This window comes from Eulemur rufifrons, chromosome 2 (assembly GCF_041146395.1).
Source record: "Eulemur rufifrons isolate Redbay chromosome 2, OSU_ERuf_1, whole genome shotgun sequence".
In the NCBI taxonomy this organism is placed as follows: Eukaryota; Metazoa; Chordata; class Mammalia; order Primates; family Lemuridae; genus Eulemur; species Eulemur rufifrons.
The window spans coordinates 93,696,442-93,713,666 of record NC_090984.1 but is presented as its reverse complement, the minus strand read 5'-3'; the positions used below and the strand labels follow the sequence as shown (position 1 = coordinate 93,713,666).

The 17,225-nt window shown below is 36.6% G+C and overlaps 1 protein-coding gene across 1 annotated transcript in view; it reads right to left on the bottom strand.

The window, feature by feature from the left end:
- The window catches only part of FUT8 (fucosyltransferase 8), a 154,030-nt gene that overhangs the window by 87,508 nt on the left and 49,297 nt on the right, over positions 1-17,225 (bottom strand). The window contains exon 4 of the mRNA XM_069465058.1: positions 783-897. Within this exon, the coding sequence (XP_069321159.1) occupies positions 783-897 (115 nt within the window). The remainder of the gene's footprint in view (positions 1-782; positions 898-17,225) is intronic.

Sequence of the window (17,225 nt, the reverse complement as noted above, 5' to 3'; positions counted from 1 at the left end):
TTAATAAAAACTAGAAAAGAATACAAAAAATTAAGAGAATTAATTTAAAGGTCCTGGGACTTGGGGTTTACCAATATTTTTTATTTGTTATTAATGATGTTTATGAAGCAAATAAGTAAAATCTTCTAGTGAGCATTTACTGCTTATATACCATAAAGCTTAACCTCTATAATCTGGCTCCCAAACCTACCTTTCCAGTTTATTTTCCATCCCCTCTTCTTCACATAACCTAAAACCACAGACAAACTGAACTATCTCATTTCTCATTTGGGTTCCTGTACTGCTCTTTCCCAACTATGAGCCATTGCTCACATCATATCCTCCATTGTTCACATCATATCCTCCATTTCCATGTGTCCAAATCCTATCTATCCTTTTACAGCCTTTACAGTTTAGTTCAAATAATACATTCTCCACAAAACTATCCCTGATGTCTCCTTACCCAGAACTCCAATAAGCATTTCATCTATTTTACTCCTATAAAATGCAGCATGCTGTATTTTGCATTGTAGGGGGTGTGTGTGTGTGTGTGTGTGTGTGTATGTGTGTATATGTGTGTTTGTGTTTGTAGCTTCCTTTAGGGCAGGGACTTTATTTTAGGTATTTTTGAATTCCACTCAGGGCATAACATAATGTCTTTCTGAATAAATATGTAAAGTGAATAATACTTTCAAAAGGCAATGGCTAGGAAGACTAAAAACTAATGGCAATTATTATTTTCAATATATTATGATTTTCCTTCTTTTTTTCAGTCAAATTTATTCTTAACCTAACCTTCTTACCTGAAGATATGTTATTCTCCGCTGGACCAGCTCTGTCAGATCTTTGGCCTCTTTTTCCCGCCAATCACCTGCTCCATCTGTCTGACTGAGGTAGTATAGATCCGTCATTATAGACCTGTTAAAGCAAACAACATTGGAGGTCTAACTTATTTGCTGCTTCGATGGATTACAAAAAGTCATAAGAAGAGAGCCAAATTCGTCATAAAGACTGATACACCGATGCTGGCACTCATCTTTTATTTTCTATCAAAGCTGTGAAATTCAAAAATTAGTCTCGGCCGGGCAAGGTGGCTCATGCCTGTAATCCTAGCACTCTGGGAGGCCGAGGCGGGTGGATGGTTCCAGCTCAGGAGTTCGAGACCAGCCTGAGCAAGAGCCAGACCCCGTCTCTACTAAAAAAATAGAAAGAAATTATATGGACATCTAATTAAAAAAAAAAAAAATTAGTCTCTACCATCCAATATTCATTCCTATAATTAAGTTTTTACTATTCAGAAAACACTTTTTTTTTTAGGCCAGTCAGCTCTTTTGTTTCCCAACACGGACAAAGCACTATGGAGATCTGGGAAAAGTGGATACACAAAGCAAAGAAATAGGTAGATTAAGGTAAGAGAGAGAAAGAAGTTGTTGTCACTCTTTGTTCTATTATAATTTCGTGCCCCATGTTAAATTTTCACTTCATACTTAAACACTCTGAGTAGTTGGAAAAAGATCAGAGAATAAATTTGACACGACTCTTAATGGTCTAAATCAAGGGTCAACAAACTTTTTCTTTAAAGGGCCAGACAGTAAATATTTTAGGCCTGGTGCAGTGGCCCACGCCTATAATCCTAGCACGCTGGGAGGCCAAGGCGAGAGGATCACTTGAGCTCAGGAGTTCCACACCAGCCTGAGCAAAAGCAATACCCCGTATCTACTAAAAATAGAAAAATTAGCCAGGCATGGTGGCACAAGTCTATAGTCCCAGCTACTTGGGAAGCTGAGGCAGGAAGATTGCTTGAGCCCAGGAGTTTGAGGCCGCAGTGAGCTATGATGACACCAGTGCACTCTACTCAGGGCAATGGAATGAAACTCTGTCTCATACATACATACATAAATAAATAAATAAAGATTTTAGGCTTTGTGGGGCACTGTTGCCTTTGTAGCAGGAAAGCTGCCATAGATAACAAGCAAATTCATGGGTGTGGCTGTGTTCCAAGAAAACTTTATTTACAAAAATAGGCAATGAGCCAGATTTGGCCCCTGGGCTATAATTTGCTGACCCCTCATCTAAACTAATAAAATGATTGTTAAGATACTTTCCGATTCTGTGTAGCATCAGTAATTTCATATAACATGTTGGATTTCCGGCGGAGTAAACTAAAATACCCAGTAAACAAAGAAGAGAAACTTCAGGGCTGGTACAGATGGTTTTATTCATATCGCATTAAATAAAAGCTATGACTTGCATTTATCAATAATAAAAGTAAAAAGCATGCCTCTCTCTCTCTCTCTCTCTCTAACATCCCCCACCAATCTGTCAGCAAATATATATAGACAATTTTTGACCATGTATCACCACCAGTACTACTACCAGCTGAGCCACCATTTTCTCTCATCTGGATTATTACAAAAGCCTCCTAACAAGTTCCCTGCTTCTATCCTTGTCTAAGTCTACAATCTACTCTCAATATAGCAGCCAGATCCTGTTAAAACATCAGTCAAATAATGTTATTCCTTCGCTCTTAACACAAATTGGCTTTTCATCTCAGAGTTAAAGCCAAAGTTACTACCTTGACCTATAAGGCCCCACACTGTGTGGCCCACCATTACCTCTTTGATCTCATCTCCTCCTATCATCCTTTCCTTGATTTCTCTATTTCAGCCACACTGGTCTTGTTAATAACCCTTGAAAGTGCCAGGCATGTTCCTACTCTAAAGCTTTTATATTTGCTCCTCCTGCCAAGGAATGCTCTTTTTTCAGATATCCATCCACCTGGCTCACTCAAATGTCCTTCAAATCTTTGCTCAAATGTCACCTCCATAAGACTTTCCCAGATTATCCCACTTAAAAATCCATCATCTCCCCAATCCCTTGGCTTTCCTTCTCCTCCTTCTCTGCTTATTTTTTCCAAGCAATTATCACCTTCTAATATACAATATCATTTACATCTTTATTGTATTATCTTTCTGCCCCAACTAGAATGTAAAAAAAAAAAAAACAATTTTAAATCAGCATTTGGAACAGTGCTAGTCACGGACAAATGTTTTAATAAATATCTTCAAATAGATAAGTGAAAGAAAAAGTATCAAAAGAAAAATCTTCAAGAGTTTTAGATAATGAGACAATGGTGATAATTTTTATCTTTTATAAATCCAGTTTGGTGGTAGAGAGGTTTGGGAAATAATCCTTAATTAGTTGCAGTTCCAGCTCTTTCCCTTCTGTATACTTTGTATTAACTCCTCTCTTCAAGACATGCTTAAGAGTATGGATTATACATTTGTGAAAATTATAAAGTTAGAAATATATTTATTTTTGTCAGTAAAGTATATATATACACATACATGTATATAAATAAAACATGTGATACACATACTTCTAAAAGCCACCTACAATGATGGTATTAACTAAAAACATAAAGGATTAGCCGGAGGTTCCAAGAATGCTTACAGAAAACTGATCTGTAGTATTAAATAAAAAGAACAACAATAATGAACAGGTATTAAGTTCTTACTATGGGCCAGATACTTACTCTAGATACTTTAAAATCATTTCATTTAATCCTCACAACTATCTTATAAACTAAATAAGGAATGTAAGGCACTGAGAGGTTAAATAATTTGCTCACAGTCACAAAGCTCAGAAATGCCAGAGTGAGAATTCAGACCCAAGCAATGTGATTCTAAAGCCCAGGCTTGTAACTACTGAACTGATGAATATCAATGTAGGAGGTCTAGAGTGCAATACTGTGTACTTTGTTCAATGTAAATAACCAAAATCAGAAAGTCTGAATCAGAGGAAAAAGCTCTGGGAGACAGAGAGACCTATTTCTTAATTTTGGCTCTACCTCTTATTAGCTTTGAGTCCTAGCAAAGTTGTTTTGACATCTCTAAGTCTTAGTTACTTCATCTTAAAATAAGTATCATAATATCTTCCTTGTAGCTTTTAAAAAAGGACTAGTTATAATACACACAAAGTATTAATAGTTTCATATGTGGTCGGTGCTATTTTTTTTAATGCTAGAGACCCTCAGAGAGTTGTTTAAGAGCTTCTACCTTGTGTCTGAAGAGGACCTACTAATAATTCTATAACCAAGAGGAAAGATCCATTGGGTGTGGGGAACAGTAATATGTGGTACTGTGGGCCAGTCATAAAAATGATCCAAAACTCAGTTCTCTGTAATACTCTGAAGAAGGGGATTGATCAACAGATTCATTTATGATAAAATATGCTAAAACATGCCCTCAACAACTGTGATTTACTTAGGAGTATATGACACAGTCTTAATCTCTTTTATTCCTAGTTCTTAACTAGATGCTAAACCATTTAGGAATAAAGCAATGGCAGGAAATTCTTATTTACTATCATAGAAAGCCTTCAGAACTACACCTGATTAACAGAATATTTGATAATAGTCTCCTTGAATAAGGTAAAACTATTAAAAATAAATAAAAATTTTAAATCTTAACCACAGTTTAAAATATTCATCCTAAATTACAGTGGAATAACTCTGAACAATGCTTTGGAATAACAGGGTCATCTGTGAAGCATTTTATGCATTTGTTTAATGTGTCAACATTATCCAAGCACAGGACACTTTGCAGCTATTTCCATTTTCACCTATTTTAAGCAGGGCAAGATTCTAATATGTGATGTCTTATCTATTTTTGTATTTGTTACTCTCACCTAAGATTCAAAACATTTTCTTTTCATGCAAAAGAGATTTTAGCTGCAAAAACCAAACAATTTACTACCTCCTTGAGAAATTAACCTACTGTCTTACACACTGAGCAAAGTTTCAACTTTTAAGTATTGTCAGATTATAAAACTAAGTCTCCTATGGACCATTATGTAGCCTATAGTATTCTTCTATAGTTACTGGGGGAAAGTCACCAACTATATGAAATTGTCAGTTGATCATGGAAACAGAAGTCTTTAACTATAATAGTGTTATAGGACTCATCTAAAAGTTTATTTAAAATACCTTTTCAGTTTTAAAAGCCTCTTTACCATCACCCTTATCGCATTCATTATTCTTTATATTTCATAGGTTTCATCAACTCAAATGTAGTTATTCACTTTGTCCTACCTATCAAATAGGAATGATCACAAAACTTGTTGCAAGTCTCAACTTTAAATAGCAGTATTGTTTCTGGTGATGTCATATTGTAGGATAAATAATCAGCAAATGCCTGTCAAAGGAAAAAAGGAAATTCAATATGCTCTACTTGGCTTTACATTAAATTAAACATGTGTATATACACACATGTACACATGCACATGTGTAAGCACAAAGACACAGAGGAAAAATTTTTCCATTTCAGTGACAATCATTGTATAGCCTTAAGTAGGTAAAAACTGCCTTAGGCCTAATTTGGAGGGGAAAATTCTTTGAAATATAAAAATTAGCATTGTTTATGCTTTCTTGTCATAGGAATCAAGACTTTCCTTACCAATGGAATGAAAGCTGATCTCTCTACTTTTTAAAATAAATTAGAAAACATAAAAGTGAATGTTTTTATCAAGTTACATCAGTACTAAGTCTTGGCAATTAATTATTTATATTCATCCCAGGCTCTGTCTAGAAAGCAGAATAACCAAGCAACTAGATGACTGAATTAAAAAAAAAAGTACACTAATTTTTTATGATATTGCAGTCAAGGTCTCAATATAAGTTGCTTTACTTCACAGTCCACTAAAATTAAGCTTGCTTTTTAAATCTTTTTTTCCCTTGGCCTCCCCATTGGAGACCAGGTAAGGAAGACAATGAAGTCCAGGAAATGACCTAAAATTCAAACTAGTTTTTGGCAATTCAGTAATGTTTAGAAGTTACCATTCTGTAAAATTTATTTTTTGGCCAAAGACATGAAGATAATCAAATCAGAAAGTATCAGCTGTGGCCCATCACTGGGAAACATGGTGACTAAAAACCATTCTGCAGAAGCCCTGGGTTTTCAATGACTCTACCCGGAAACCAAATCTTCTAGAAGAGTCCCACAAGATGGGAAGCTGGTTGTCTGGGTTTTGCCTATTAAGATATTAAGAAATCTAGTAGGTAGGCAGTGAATCTAAAGTCCTAGTATAAGGCCAGGTCAATATTTGGGAAACACAAATCCAGGCAAGGTACCTGCAAAATACTGTTAGCCATTTAAGGACAAAATACAAATACCTGAAGACATTGAATAGAATAGAATAGAATTTATGACTCTGAGAACAAGCCAGCTATGACAGGTGTCAAAACTTCTACTTCAAAAGCTGGCTATGTTTATGTTATTTGTATTTTCTGTTAATTTCTCTACTTTAATAGTCATAAAACTTTTTTTTTTTAAAAAAAAACAAAACAGTTCTATTCTGTCTCAATTATGCTGTTGTGGAACCAACTACAAGGAGGGCTTTTTATTTATACCTGATTCAAAATGTTAGAGAAGTTACCCAAGGGCCAGGACAGAGATGTAATTCAAGCAAGAAAATCCCAAGGTGATGTAATTAACATTTATTAAGGTAACCATGAGTAAGAGAGGCTATACCACAGTCTAATCCATAGGCAAATCTGGATCATAGACAAGGAAAATTACCTGCATTTTGTCCAAGGCTACTTTACTTTGGTTCACTCCTGGGGCAAAAATAAGCAGTGCCAAGGATAAAAACATGACCGGGAGACAGGTAGGGAAACAAAGTTCCCTTGTCTCAGGGAGGACTTTTAGGATGCCACTATCTTGACAGCTGACATAGGTGGGGAAAATTCCAGAGAGGCAACAACAAAAATAGCTCATACTATCATATAAGGCAGTAATTATATTACTCGGTGAGTGATGTCCACTAGGCTTATGGTTAAATTCCAGGCCTTAAAATTTTTCCTGTTGAACACTTTGACAATCAATCTGCCCTTATCTGTGCCTGCCCTGCAGGGTGTAGGAGTTTTCTAGTTATATCCATTTATGATATAACTCATTTATGAGTTTTCCTTATACAGGCCTGGCTAGAGCATACTAGAATCTATAATGTATCAGGCACTGTGGAAAGTGTTTTATATGTTTTTTTCCCCTTGTTTAATCATTACAATGCTGTGCCATAGGAATTATATTTCTATGTACAGAAGAGAAAATAAAGCTCAGAGAAACTAAGTATTTAGTAATTAAGAGAAAAGATTTTGGAGTAAAACAGCTCTGCTACTTACTTGTACATGCCACCTAATATCTCTAGGCCTGACTATAACTTCAGTTATAAAAAGGGGAATAATAAAGTAAAGGAGGCCAGGAAATTCCACCCCAAAATATGATTCCTTGGTATTTTGAATTAAAGGCTCTTCGAGATTAACAGGCCCTTCAAAAATTAAAAAGCACTAGAAGGGGCTTTCCCTCTATCTGCACATTGGCATGTAGGAAATCCTTAGTGAGTGATTATTTTTAATGTCAAAGTCATTCTTGAGTTTGGAAATCATAACCAAATAGATCTGTGGTGGGGGCAGGCAAAACAGAATCAGGGCCACTAAATGAAACACCCTTTTTTACCTGGAGAGTCTTCTTCTAATGCAAACTTTATTTTAGAGGGGAGTGTTCCTTTAAAAGAAATGAAGAATCATTATCTGGCTGATAGAGACTAAGTAAGTAATGAGCAGAATAAGGATAGCTTCATATGAAAATGTAGCCCTTTGCTCATGAATATTAGGAGGAATGTTCTAGTACTTGAAAATAAGCCTGGATTCCTTAGTAGAAAGACAATCACATAAAAACATTTTATTTAAAGAAATCCAGAACTCAAGAAAAAGTGTCCACATTCCAGTTTAATGTCAGTCTCAATCAAATCACAACTCAAAGAAGTTAGTAAGATCTTCTTTCATCCCTTCCTGTGTGTGTGTGTGTGTGTGTGTGTGTGTGCATGTGTGTCTGCATGTATGAAATAAAACACAAAGAACAGAAGATTTGAAGGTTCCCAAAACTTAACTTTTCAAGAATGGAGATATCAAAGAGAGTGAAAACACAAGTTATTGGGCCACAACACCTGTAATCAGAAACTTAATCAAACAAATCTATAAGCTATTAACCTATCCATCTTTACCTATAATCAGTACTCTTTATCTGATTCAAAGTCATTTCTTTTTTACATAATCCTCCACAATGTCTTTTTGCACATCAGCAAATTGCCAAAAAGCACAAGTAACTGTAAGTATTATGTTGGTGCAAAAGTAATTGCGGTTTTGGACCATGAATTTTAAATCATTAGAACTAGGCTCAAACACGTCTTTATTAATCAAAATAAGAACCATTACAATCAACACATTTTTTGCCAACGAGAAATAAGTTTGTTTATTCCTGTAGCATAAAAATCTGTGCTTTGGGATGCCACAAACTCTTGGACAGTATTTTCTACATCCTGCTGGTTGTGGAAGCATTTTCCCTGCAAAAAGTTGTTGAGATGCTTGAAGAAGTGGTAGTTGGGTGGCGAGAGGTCATGTGAATATGGTGGATGAGGCAAAACTTTATAGAGATGTGGTTGGACGTTGTTATGGAGAAGAGTTGGGCCCTTTCTGTTGACCAATGCCGGTTTTCAGGGCATCTCATTGATTTTCAGAGCATACTTCTCATATTTAACAGTTTCACTGGGATTCAGAAAGCTGTAGTGGATCAGACCGGCAGCAGACCACCAAACAGTGACCATGCTCTTTTTCTGGTGCAAGTTTGGCTTTGGGATGTGCTTTAGAGCTTCTTCTCGTTCCAACCACTGAGCTGGTCATCGCCCGGTTGTCGTATAAAATCCACTCTTCATCGCCCATCACAATCTGATAGAGAAACGGTTCACTGATGTTGCATACAATAAGAGAAGACGATACTTCAAAACAACGATTTTTTTTATTTTCGGTCATCTCACCAGTCAAACGCTTATCGAACTTTTTCACCTTTCCAATTTGCTTCAAATGCCAAACAACCATAGAATGGTCGACGTTGAATTCTTCAGCAACTTCTCATGTGGTTGTAAGAGGATCTGCTTTGATGATTGTTCTCCATTGGTTGTTGTCAACTTCCGATGGCTGGCCACTGCACTCCTCATCTTCGATGCTCTCGTCTCCTTTGCAAAACCTCTTGAACCACTACTGCACTGTACGTTCATTAGCAGTTCCTGGGCCAAACACATTGTTGATGTTGTGAGTTGTCTCTGCTGCTTTATGACCCATTTTGAACTCGAATAAGAAAATCACTTGAATTTGCTTTTTGTCTAACTATGATTTCCATAGTCTAAAATAAATATAAAATAAACAGCAAGTAATAAGTCATTAGCAAAAAAACATAAAGCAAGAGATGTGCATTAAAATGATATATAACATAACCACATTTATTTAAGAATGTATTCCAATAGCAAACGGCAAATTTCAACAATGATAAAACCTCAATTACTTTTGCACCAACCTAATAGCATTCACCATTTGGAGAATACATCTAATTTCAGTCTTAGCAAAGCTGCTTTATATATTACTGATAATGAAAGGATGCAGCCCAGGCTTCATCATCTCAATCTGATGATAAGATTGCTGCCTCACCAGACTGTTTTTCAATAGTTTCAGTCAACTTAGTTGAGATATAGCTCATTGGTTCTGTGATCCTTCCTGTCCTTCAGTACGAAGTTTAATAATTGCTGTAATTTAAAAGCAGAAAGAAGCAGCTCTGGTTTCATAAACTGATGTGTGACAACATGAAGATAACAACAAGAATCAAAGCAACAGTAGTTAATATGTCTCAACAGTGACCTGAAAGGTTGATTTAGACAAAAATCCATGATATGCTCAGAGGCTGAGGTACAAATCTAAACTGCCACAAATCCAAGCACTGAACCTACAGTACTATATAAATAATAGAAGCATAATGACAAAAGTAATCACTCTAAACTGCTTATTTTCCTCTCTCTATTTCAAAGACGCAAGCAGGGTCAATTCACGATCACTGGTATCAAAAGCTACAGGTAAATCTGACTGAATTCAGTGCCTACATTTGACTATGAGGTATGGTCATACACAATTACTGGAATGAAATTATCAATTGAAAATCTAGTGATACTAATGCTTGAGATCAGTATCGCAGATAACAATTAATATGCTACTCTGAATTTATTTATTATACCATCAACCCCTCTAAACTCTTAAAAACCCTCTAAAAGCTTCTAAACACCAAAGAGTATTCCTAATTACTACCAGTTGATTACCCAACTGTGGTGACAGGCTGGGAGTAGGCTCTAGCAGCTATTAGCTCTCAAGTTAATAAGCTAATCAGATAAATAAATAATGTTTTGCTAAAAACCTCAGGTAAGCCGAATCTCAGATTCAAATGTACAATATCTGGCCCCCAGGCTGTACCTTAATGCCTGGTAATTGAAGTAATGAACAATGGGAGAGGCATTCCAGAAGAAAAAACATGGTGTAGTATTACTACAAGTACTATGAGCTACTCTTTAACCATGAAACACTTCCAACACCAATGTGTGGGCTTTCTATACCAGGCAATTCTCCAATTCTCTATGGACAACAACTGGGTGTCCTACAAATCAATTTAATTCTAACATGAACTATCCAGAGTTAGTGCAGACCCCCACAGGTGAAGGGCTCAGTTCCAAAGACTTCCCCCCCACTCTAAGATGCTATCACATGTACTGGGTGCCCACGGTCCAACTTGGCTACAACTCAGGGATTCCCACAATCCCCTCTTCAGGTTCAATAATTTGCTATGACAGCTCACAGAACTTAGGGAAACACTTTACTTACCTTTACAGATTTATTATAGAAGCTATTGAAAAGAATACAAATGAACAGCCAGATGAAGAGGTACATAGGGCCAGGTCTAGAGAGGTCCCCCAAACAGAAGCTTTTGTTTCTGTGGAGCTGGGGTATGCCACCCGCCTGGCACACTGATGTTTCACCAACCTAGAAGCTCTCCAAGCCTTGTTGTTTAGGATTTGTATGGAGGTTCCATTATGGTGGCATGACTAAATCACTGGCCACTGGTGACTGACTCAATCTCTAGCTCCTCTCTCCTCCCCAGGGGTCAGGGGGTAGGATGAAAGTTCCAAACTTCTAATCACATGGTTCCTTTCTCTGGCAAACAGTCCCCCATCCTGAAGCTATCTAGGGGCATGGCAAGAACCAGTTCATTAGCATAAACTCAGGTACCAGCAAAAAGGGTTTATTATGAATAACAAAAGATGCTCTTCTCACTTCTAGCACTCAGGAAATTCCAAGGGTTTTAGAAATTTTGTGCCAGGAACTGGAAATGAAGACCAAATATATATATTTCTCACTGTAACACAGTATCACACTTAGGAACTTGTTAGAAATGCAAATTCTAGGGACCTAGATCTACTGAATCTGCAGACTGGTTTTAGCAATCTTTGTTTTAAGAAGTCCTCCAGGTGATCCTAATGCCTCACTAAAGTTTGAAAACAACTGCAGTAATAACAATGACACACTGATCCTGGATAATTGGGACAAAACACTTTTGCCTTCCCTACTGACTTTCTAATTAACCTATGTGTTGGAAAGAGATTATTGTGAGATATGCCTCTATTTGCCACTAAGTACTGCATTTCAAGTTAGTAGTTGACAAGGTCTAAAAGTGGGGGAAGGTGTTGACTACAAAGGGGTATGAAGAAACTTTGGGGGCAATAGCAATGTTCTGTATCTTGATTGTGGTTAAAAAGCTGTGAGCTTTTGTTAAAATTCAGAGAAGTATAGACTAAAAGTGTACATTTTATTGTATATAAATTATGCCATAATAAAGTTGATACAGAAAGGAAAAAAAGTAGGATTAATATTTTTAAAGAACAGAGTCTGGGTAATAACATCAGCAAGATGGAGGAATAGGAGGCTCCCCATTCATATCCCCCATAGCAACAAGAATTTGGCAACCATTCATGGAAAAAAGTATCTTTGTGGGAGCTTCGGGACCCAGGTAGGAGGTTACAAAACCCTAGTAGAGCCAAGACTAAGGAGGGCTGTTTCAAGAGGGCAGGCCCACATCCAGGTGGCAGCCTCACCAACTGTGGTCCCAGCTACAGACCTAGAAATGGCCTTGTCTCCCTGTGGACTTGGCAACAGCTCTGTTTGGCTTTGGTCCTGCCAACAGAACCATCTGCCAAGGAACACAGAAGTAGTCATGCTTTTCCAAGCCTTCAGTGTTTGGCTCACCAACCTCAGTATCACCTATGGAACCTGAAGCAGCCCTGTAACTCTGCTTGAGTTGCAGTTGCAGTCTGAGAGCAGTCCTGTCTGAACAGGGTCCTGCTTAGAGAAACATTCATCCATGCAACAGGAAGAAGGCCTGTAGACCTTGGTCTCACAGTAGACCTGGAAGTGGCCTATAACTCAGCTCTAGAACCTCTCAACTTCTGCCTGACAGTAGTCGTGCCCAACCAGGGACACACCAGCAGACATGGTTGTTTGTGACTACAGAGGCAGGCCTGTTGAAGTCAATCCTATTGTGGTTGTAGAAGTAGCCCCACAACCCAGCTCTACCCTACCTGCCACGGTCCAGGAGCAGTCATGCCTGCCCAAAGACCCACTAGGACCCACACCTTTTAGTGCCCCCAAAGGCAGGCCCACCAAACACCGTTACACAGTAGGTAAAAAATGGTTTTGTATCTCAGCTCAAGCCCCTATTATATGCACTTTGAGAGTAGTCCTGCCTGCCCCAGGATGCACTAAGAGACACATGCATCTGTGCCTGCAGATTCATGCCCACCAACCTTGGTTGAACTTAAAGCAACTCTGTGTTCTGGCTCCAGTCCCACTCAACTGCAGTCTAGGGGAAGTACTGCCCACCCAGGAATAAGGCAGAATGCAGCCTATCTTTGTCCCCAAAGGCAAGCCTGCATATCTCAGTTTCAGCTGTGGATCCTGACACAGCCCTGTAACTTGCTTCCGACTCCTTTCAGTCGTAGTCTGAGACCAGTCCTGCCTGCCCAGGAACACACTCAGTAACCTAGTGACAGCCCTCCCAGGGACACCAGGGACCCACACACATCTGCATACCTGATAACAAGCCTGCCAACTGCAGACCACACTGCAGACCCAAGAGCAGTGATGTGACCTGGCTCTAACCCTACTTGACTCTAATTCTACAGACAATCATGTTAGAACAGGGACCCAAAAGAAGAAAGTCTTTACCTGCCAAAATCAGTCTATAAAGACTGGAATAGGTGATTGATCCTTCAAATTCACAGACACCAACACAAGTGTACAAGGATAGCAAATCAGACAAACATGACATCACCAAAGGAAACTAATAAAGCTCTAGGAACAAACCCCAAAGAAATGGATATCTATGAATTGCCTGGTAAAGAATTCAAAATAATCTAAGGAAGCTAAATGATATACAAGAAAACATACATAGATGTCTAAAAACAAAATCAAGAAACCAATGCATCAGCTAAATGAGAAGTTTAATAAGGAAATAGGAACCATAAAAAATAACCAAACAGAAATTCTGGAGCTAAAGAACAATGACAGAACTGAAAAAAAAAAAAAAAAAAAAAAAACCAATAGAGAACTTCAAAAGCAGGCTCAATCGCACAGAAGAAAGAATCAGCAAACTCAAAGACAGGTCATTTGAAATTAAACAATTACAGGAATAAAAGGAAAAAGAATAAAAAGAGTAAAGAAAGAAAAAAGATCAAGAAACACCATCAAGTGAATGAATATACAAATTATGGGAGTTCCAGAAGAAGAGGAAAAAAGAGAAAAGTATAGAAAACTTATTAAAGAAATAATGGCTGAAAATTTTCCAAATCCAGGAAGAGATATGTCCATCCAGATTCATAAGGCTCAAAAAATCCCCAGTAAGATCAACCCAAACAATATACCAAAATACATAATAATCAAGTTGTCAAAAGTCAAAGAAGAAGAAAATCCTGAAAGCAGCAAAAGAAAAGAGACTCATCACATACAATGGAACCTCCATAAGGTTATGAGCAGACGTCTCCACAGAAAACTTGCAGACCAGGAGGGAGAAGTGGAATGATATATGCAAAGTGCTAGGGTAAGGAGGTTGGGGGGCGGGGAAGGGGGGGGGAGGGAGAAACTCTCAACCAGGAATACTATACTCAGCAAAGCTATCCTTTAGAAATGAAGGAGAGATAAAGGCTATCCTAGATAAGCAAAGCTGAAGGAGTTCATCATCACTAGCTCTGCCTTACAAGAAATGCTAAAGGGCATTCTTGAGTTGAAACAAAAGGATGCTAAGTAACAATATGAAATATATGAAAGTATAAAACTCATGGGTAAAGATAAACACACAGTCAAATTGAGAATACTCTAATGCTGTAATGGTAATATGCACATCACTTTTAACTTTACACTAAAACTTAAAAGACAAAAGTGTTAAAAATAACTATAGTAACTATAATTTCTTAATGGATATACAATGTAAAAAAATGTAAAGTGTGACATGACATCAATAGGATAAAATGTGTGTGAGAGAAAAAAGTCAAAATGTAGAGTTTTTTGTATGTGATTGAATTTGTTATTAGATTAAAATAGAATGTTATAACCATAAGATGTTTTATGTAAGCTCCAAGGAAATGACAAAAAAGAAGTATCAGGTAGATATACAAAAGATAAAGATAAAGGAATTAAAGCATATCACTACAAAAATCCAATAAATGACAAGGGAAGACAGCAAGAGAGGAAGAAAAGAACTACAAAACTGTCAGAAAACAATAAACAAAAAATGGCAATAGCAAATCCATACTCATCAATAATTACTTTAAATGTAAATAGATTAAATTCCCCAAACAAAAGACACAGAGTGTGGAATGGACAAAAAGACAAGATATAACAATATGTTGACTATAAGAGGTTCACTTTAGCTTTAGACACATGTAGGCCAACAGTAAAGGGATAGGGAAAGATACTTTAAGCAAAGAGTAACCAAAAGAAGACGGGGTAGCTATACTTATACTGGACAAAGTAAACTTTTAGTCAAAATCTGCCACAAGAGACAAATAGGTCACTATATAATGATAAAGAGGTCAATTCATCAAGAGGATATAACAATTATAAATATATTAATATATGCACCTAACATAGAAGCACCTAAATAAAGCAAATATTAACAGAACCAAAGGGTAAAATAGACAGCAATACAATAATAGTAGAGAATTTCAATACTTCACTTTCAACAATGCATCTAGCATCCAGACAGAAAGTCAGTAAGTAAACAGTTGACTTGAATAACACTATAGAACAAATGGATCTAACAGACATATACAAAACATTCTATATCCTACGATAGAATAAAGATTCTGCTCGGGCAAATATGGAACATTTTCCAGGACAGACCATATACTGGGCCACAAAATAAGTCTTAACAAATTTAAGAAGACTGAAATCATATGAAGTATCATTCTTGACCACAATGGTATGAAACTAGAAATCAACAATAAGAGAAATTCTGGAAAATTCAAAAATATGTGGAAATTAAGCAACACATTACTGTATAAACAATGGGTCAAAGAAGAAATAAAAGAGAAATCAAAAAGTATTTTGAGACAAACAAAAATAGAATCACAACATACCAAAATTTACTGGATTCAGCAAAAGCCATGCTAACAAAGAATTTTGTAGTGAAAAAATGCCTACGTTAAGAAAAAAAGCAAGATCTCAAATAAAAAATTTAAATTCACACCTCAAGGAACTAGAAATAGAAGACCAAACTAAGCCCAAAGTCAGCTCAAGGAAGGAAACAATAAAAATAATAGAGCAGAAATAAATGAAGACTAAAAAGAAAACAGAAAAGATCAACAAAACAAAGAGTTGGTTGTTTAAAAAAATCAACAAAATTATTAAATAACAAACCTTTAGCTAGACTAAAAAAGATTTAAATAAACTTTAAATAAACAAAATTATAAATGACAGATTAAATATTATAACTGGTACCACAGAAATACAAAAGATCATAAGAGATTACTATGAACAATTATATGCCAATAAATTGGATAACTTAAAACAAATGGATAAATTCCTAGAAACATACACCCTACCAAGACTGAATCATGGAGAAACAAAATATTAACAGACCAACAATAAGTAAGGAGATTGTATCAGTAATCAAAAACCTCACAACAAAGAAAAGTCCAGAACCAGATGGCTTCTTGGGTGAATTCTAACAAACATTTAAAGAAGAATTAATATCGATCCTTCTCAAAACTGAAGAGGTAGGAACACTTTCAAACTCATTTTACAAGACCAGCATTACCCTCATACCAAAGGCAAGTAAGGATGCTAAAAAAAAAAAAAAGAAAAGAAAAGAAAATTATAGGCCAATATCCCTGATGAACAAAAGTGCAAAATCCTCAACAAAATATTAGCAAATCAAATTCAACAGCACATTAAAAGGGTCATATACCAGGACCAAGAAGAATTTATCCTTGGGAAGCAAGGATAGTTCAACATATGAAAATCAATAAATGTGATAATCCACATTATTAGAATGAAGAATAAAAGTCATATTATCATATTATTATCTCAATAGAGGCAGAAAAAGCATTCAACAAAATTCAACATTCTTTCATGATCAAAACTCTCAATAAATTACAGAAGGAACACACTTCAATATAGTAAAAGCTGTTTATGACAAGCTCACAGCTAACATCATACTCAATGGTAAAAAGCTAAAAGCTTTTCTTCTAAGATCAGAAACATGACAAAGGTGCCCACTCTCACCACTTTTTTATTTTTATCTATTTTTTCTTAATAGACAGGGTCTTGTTCTGACATCCAGGCTGTAGTACAGTGGCATAATCATAGCTTACAGCAGCCTTGAAGTCCTGGGCTCAAGTGATCCTTCTGTCACAGCCTCCCAAGTAGCTGAGACTACAGGTGTGTGCCACCATGTCCAGCTAGTTTTTGTTATTTTTTGTAGAGATAGGGTCTGGCTATGTTACCCAGGCTGGTCTTGAACTTCTAGCCTCAAGTGATCCTCCTGCCTCAGCCTCCTAAAGTTCTGGGATTACAGACATGAGCCACCACACCCGGCCCACTCTCACTACTTGTGTTCAACATAGTACTGGAAGTTCAAGCCAGAACAATTAGGCAAGAAAAATAAAATGCATCTACATCAGAAAAGAAGAAGTTAGACTGTCTCTGTTTTCAGATGACAAAATCATATATATAGAAAATCCTAAAGAATACACCAACAAACTGCTAGAACTAATAAAGGAATTCAGTAAAGCTGTAGGACAAAAAAGAAAAAAATCAACATACA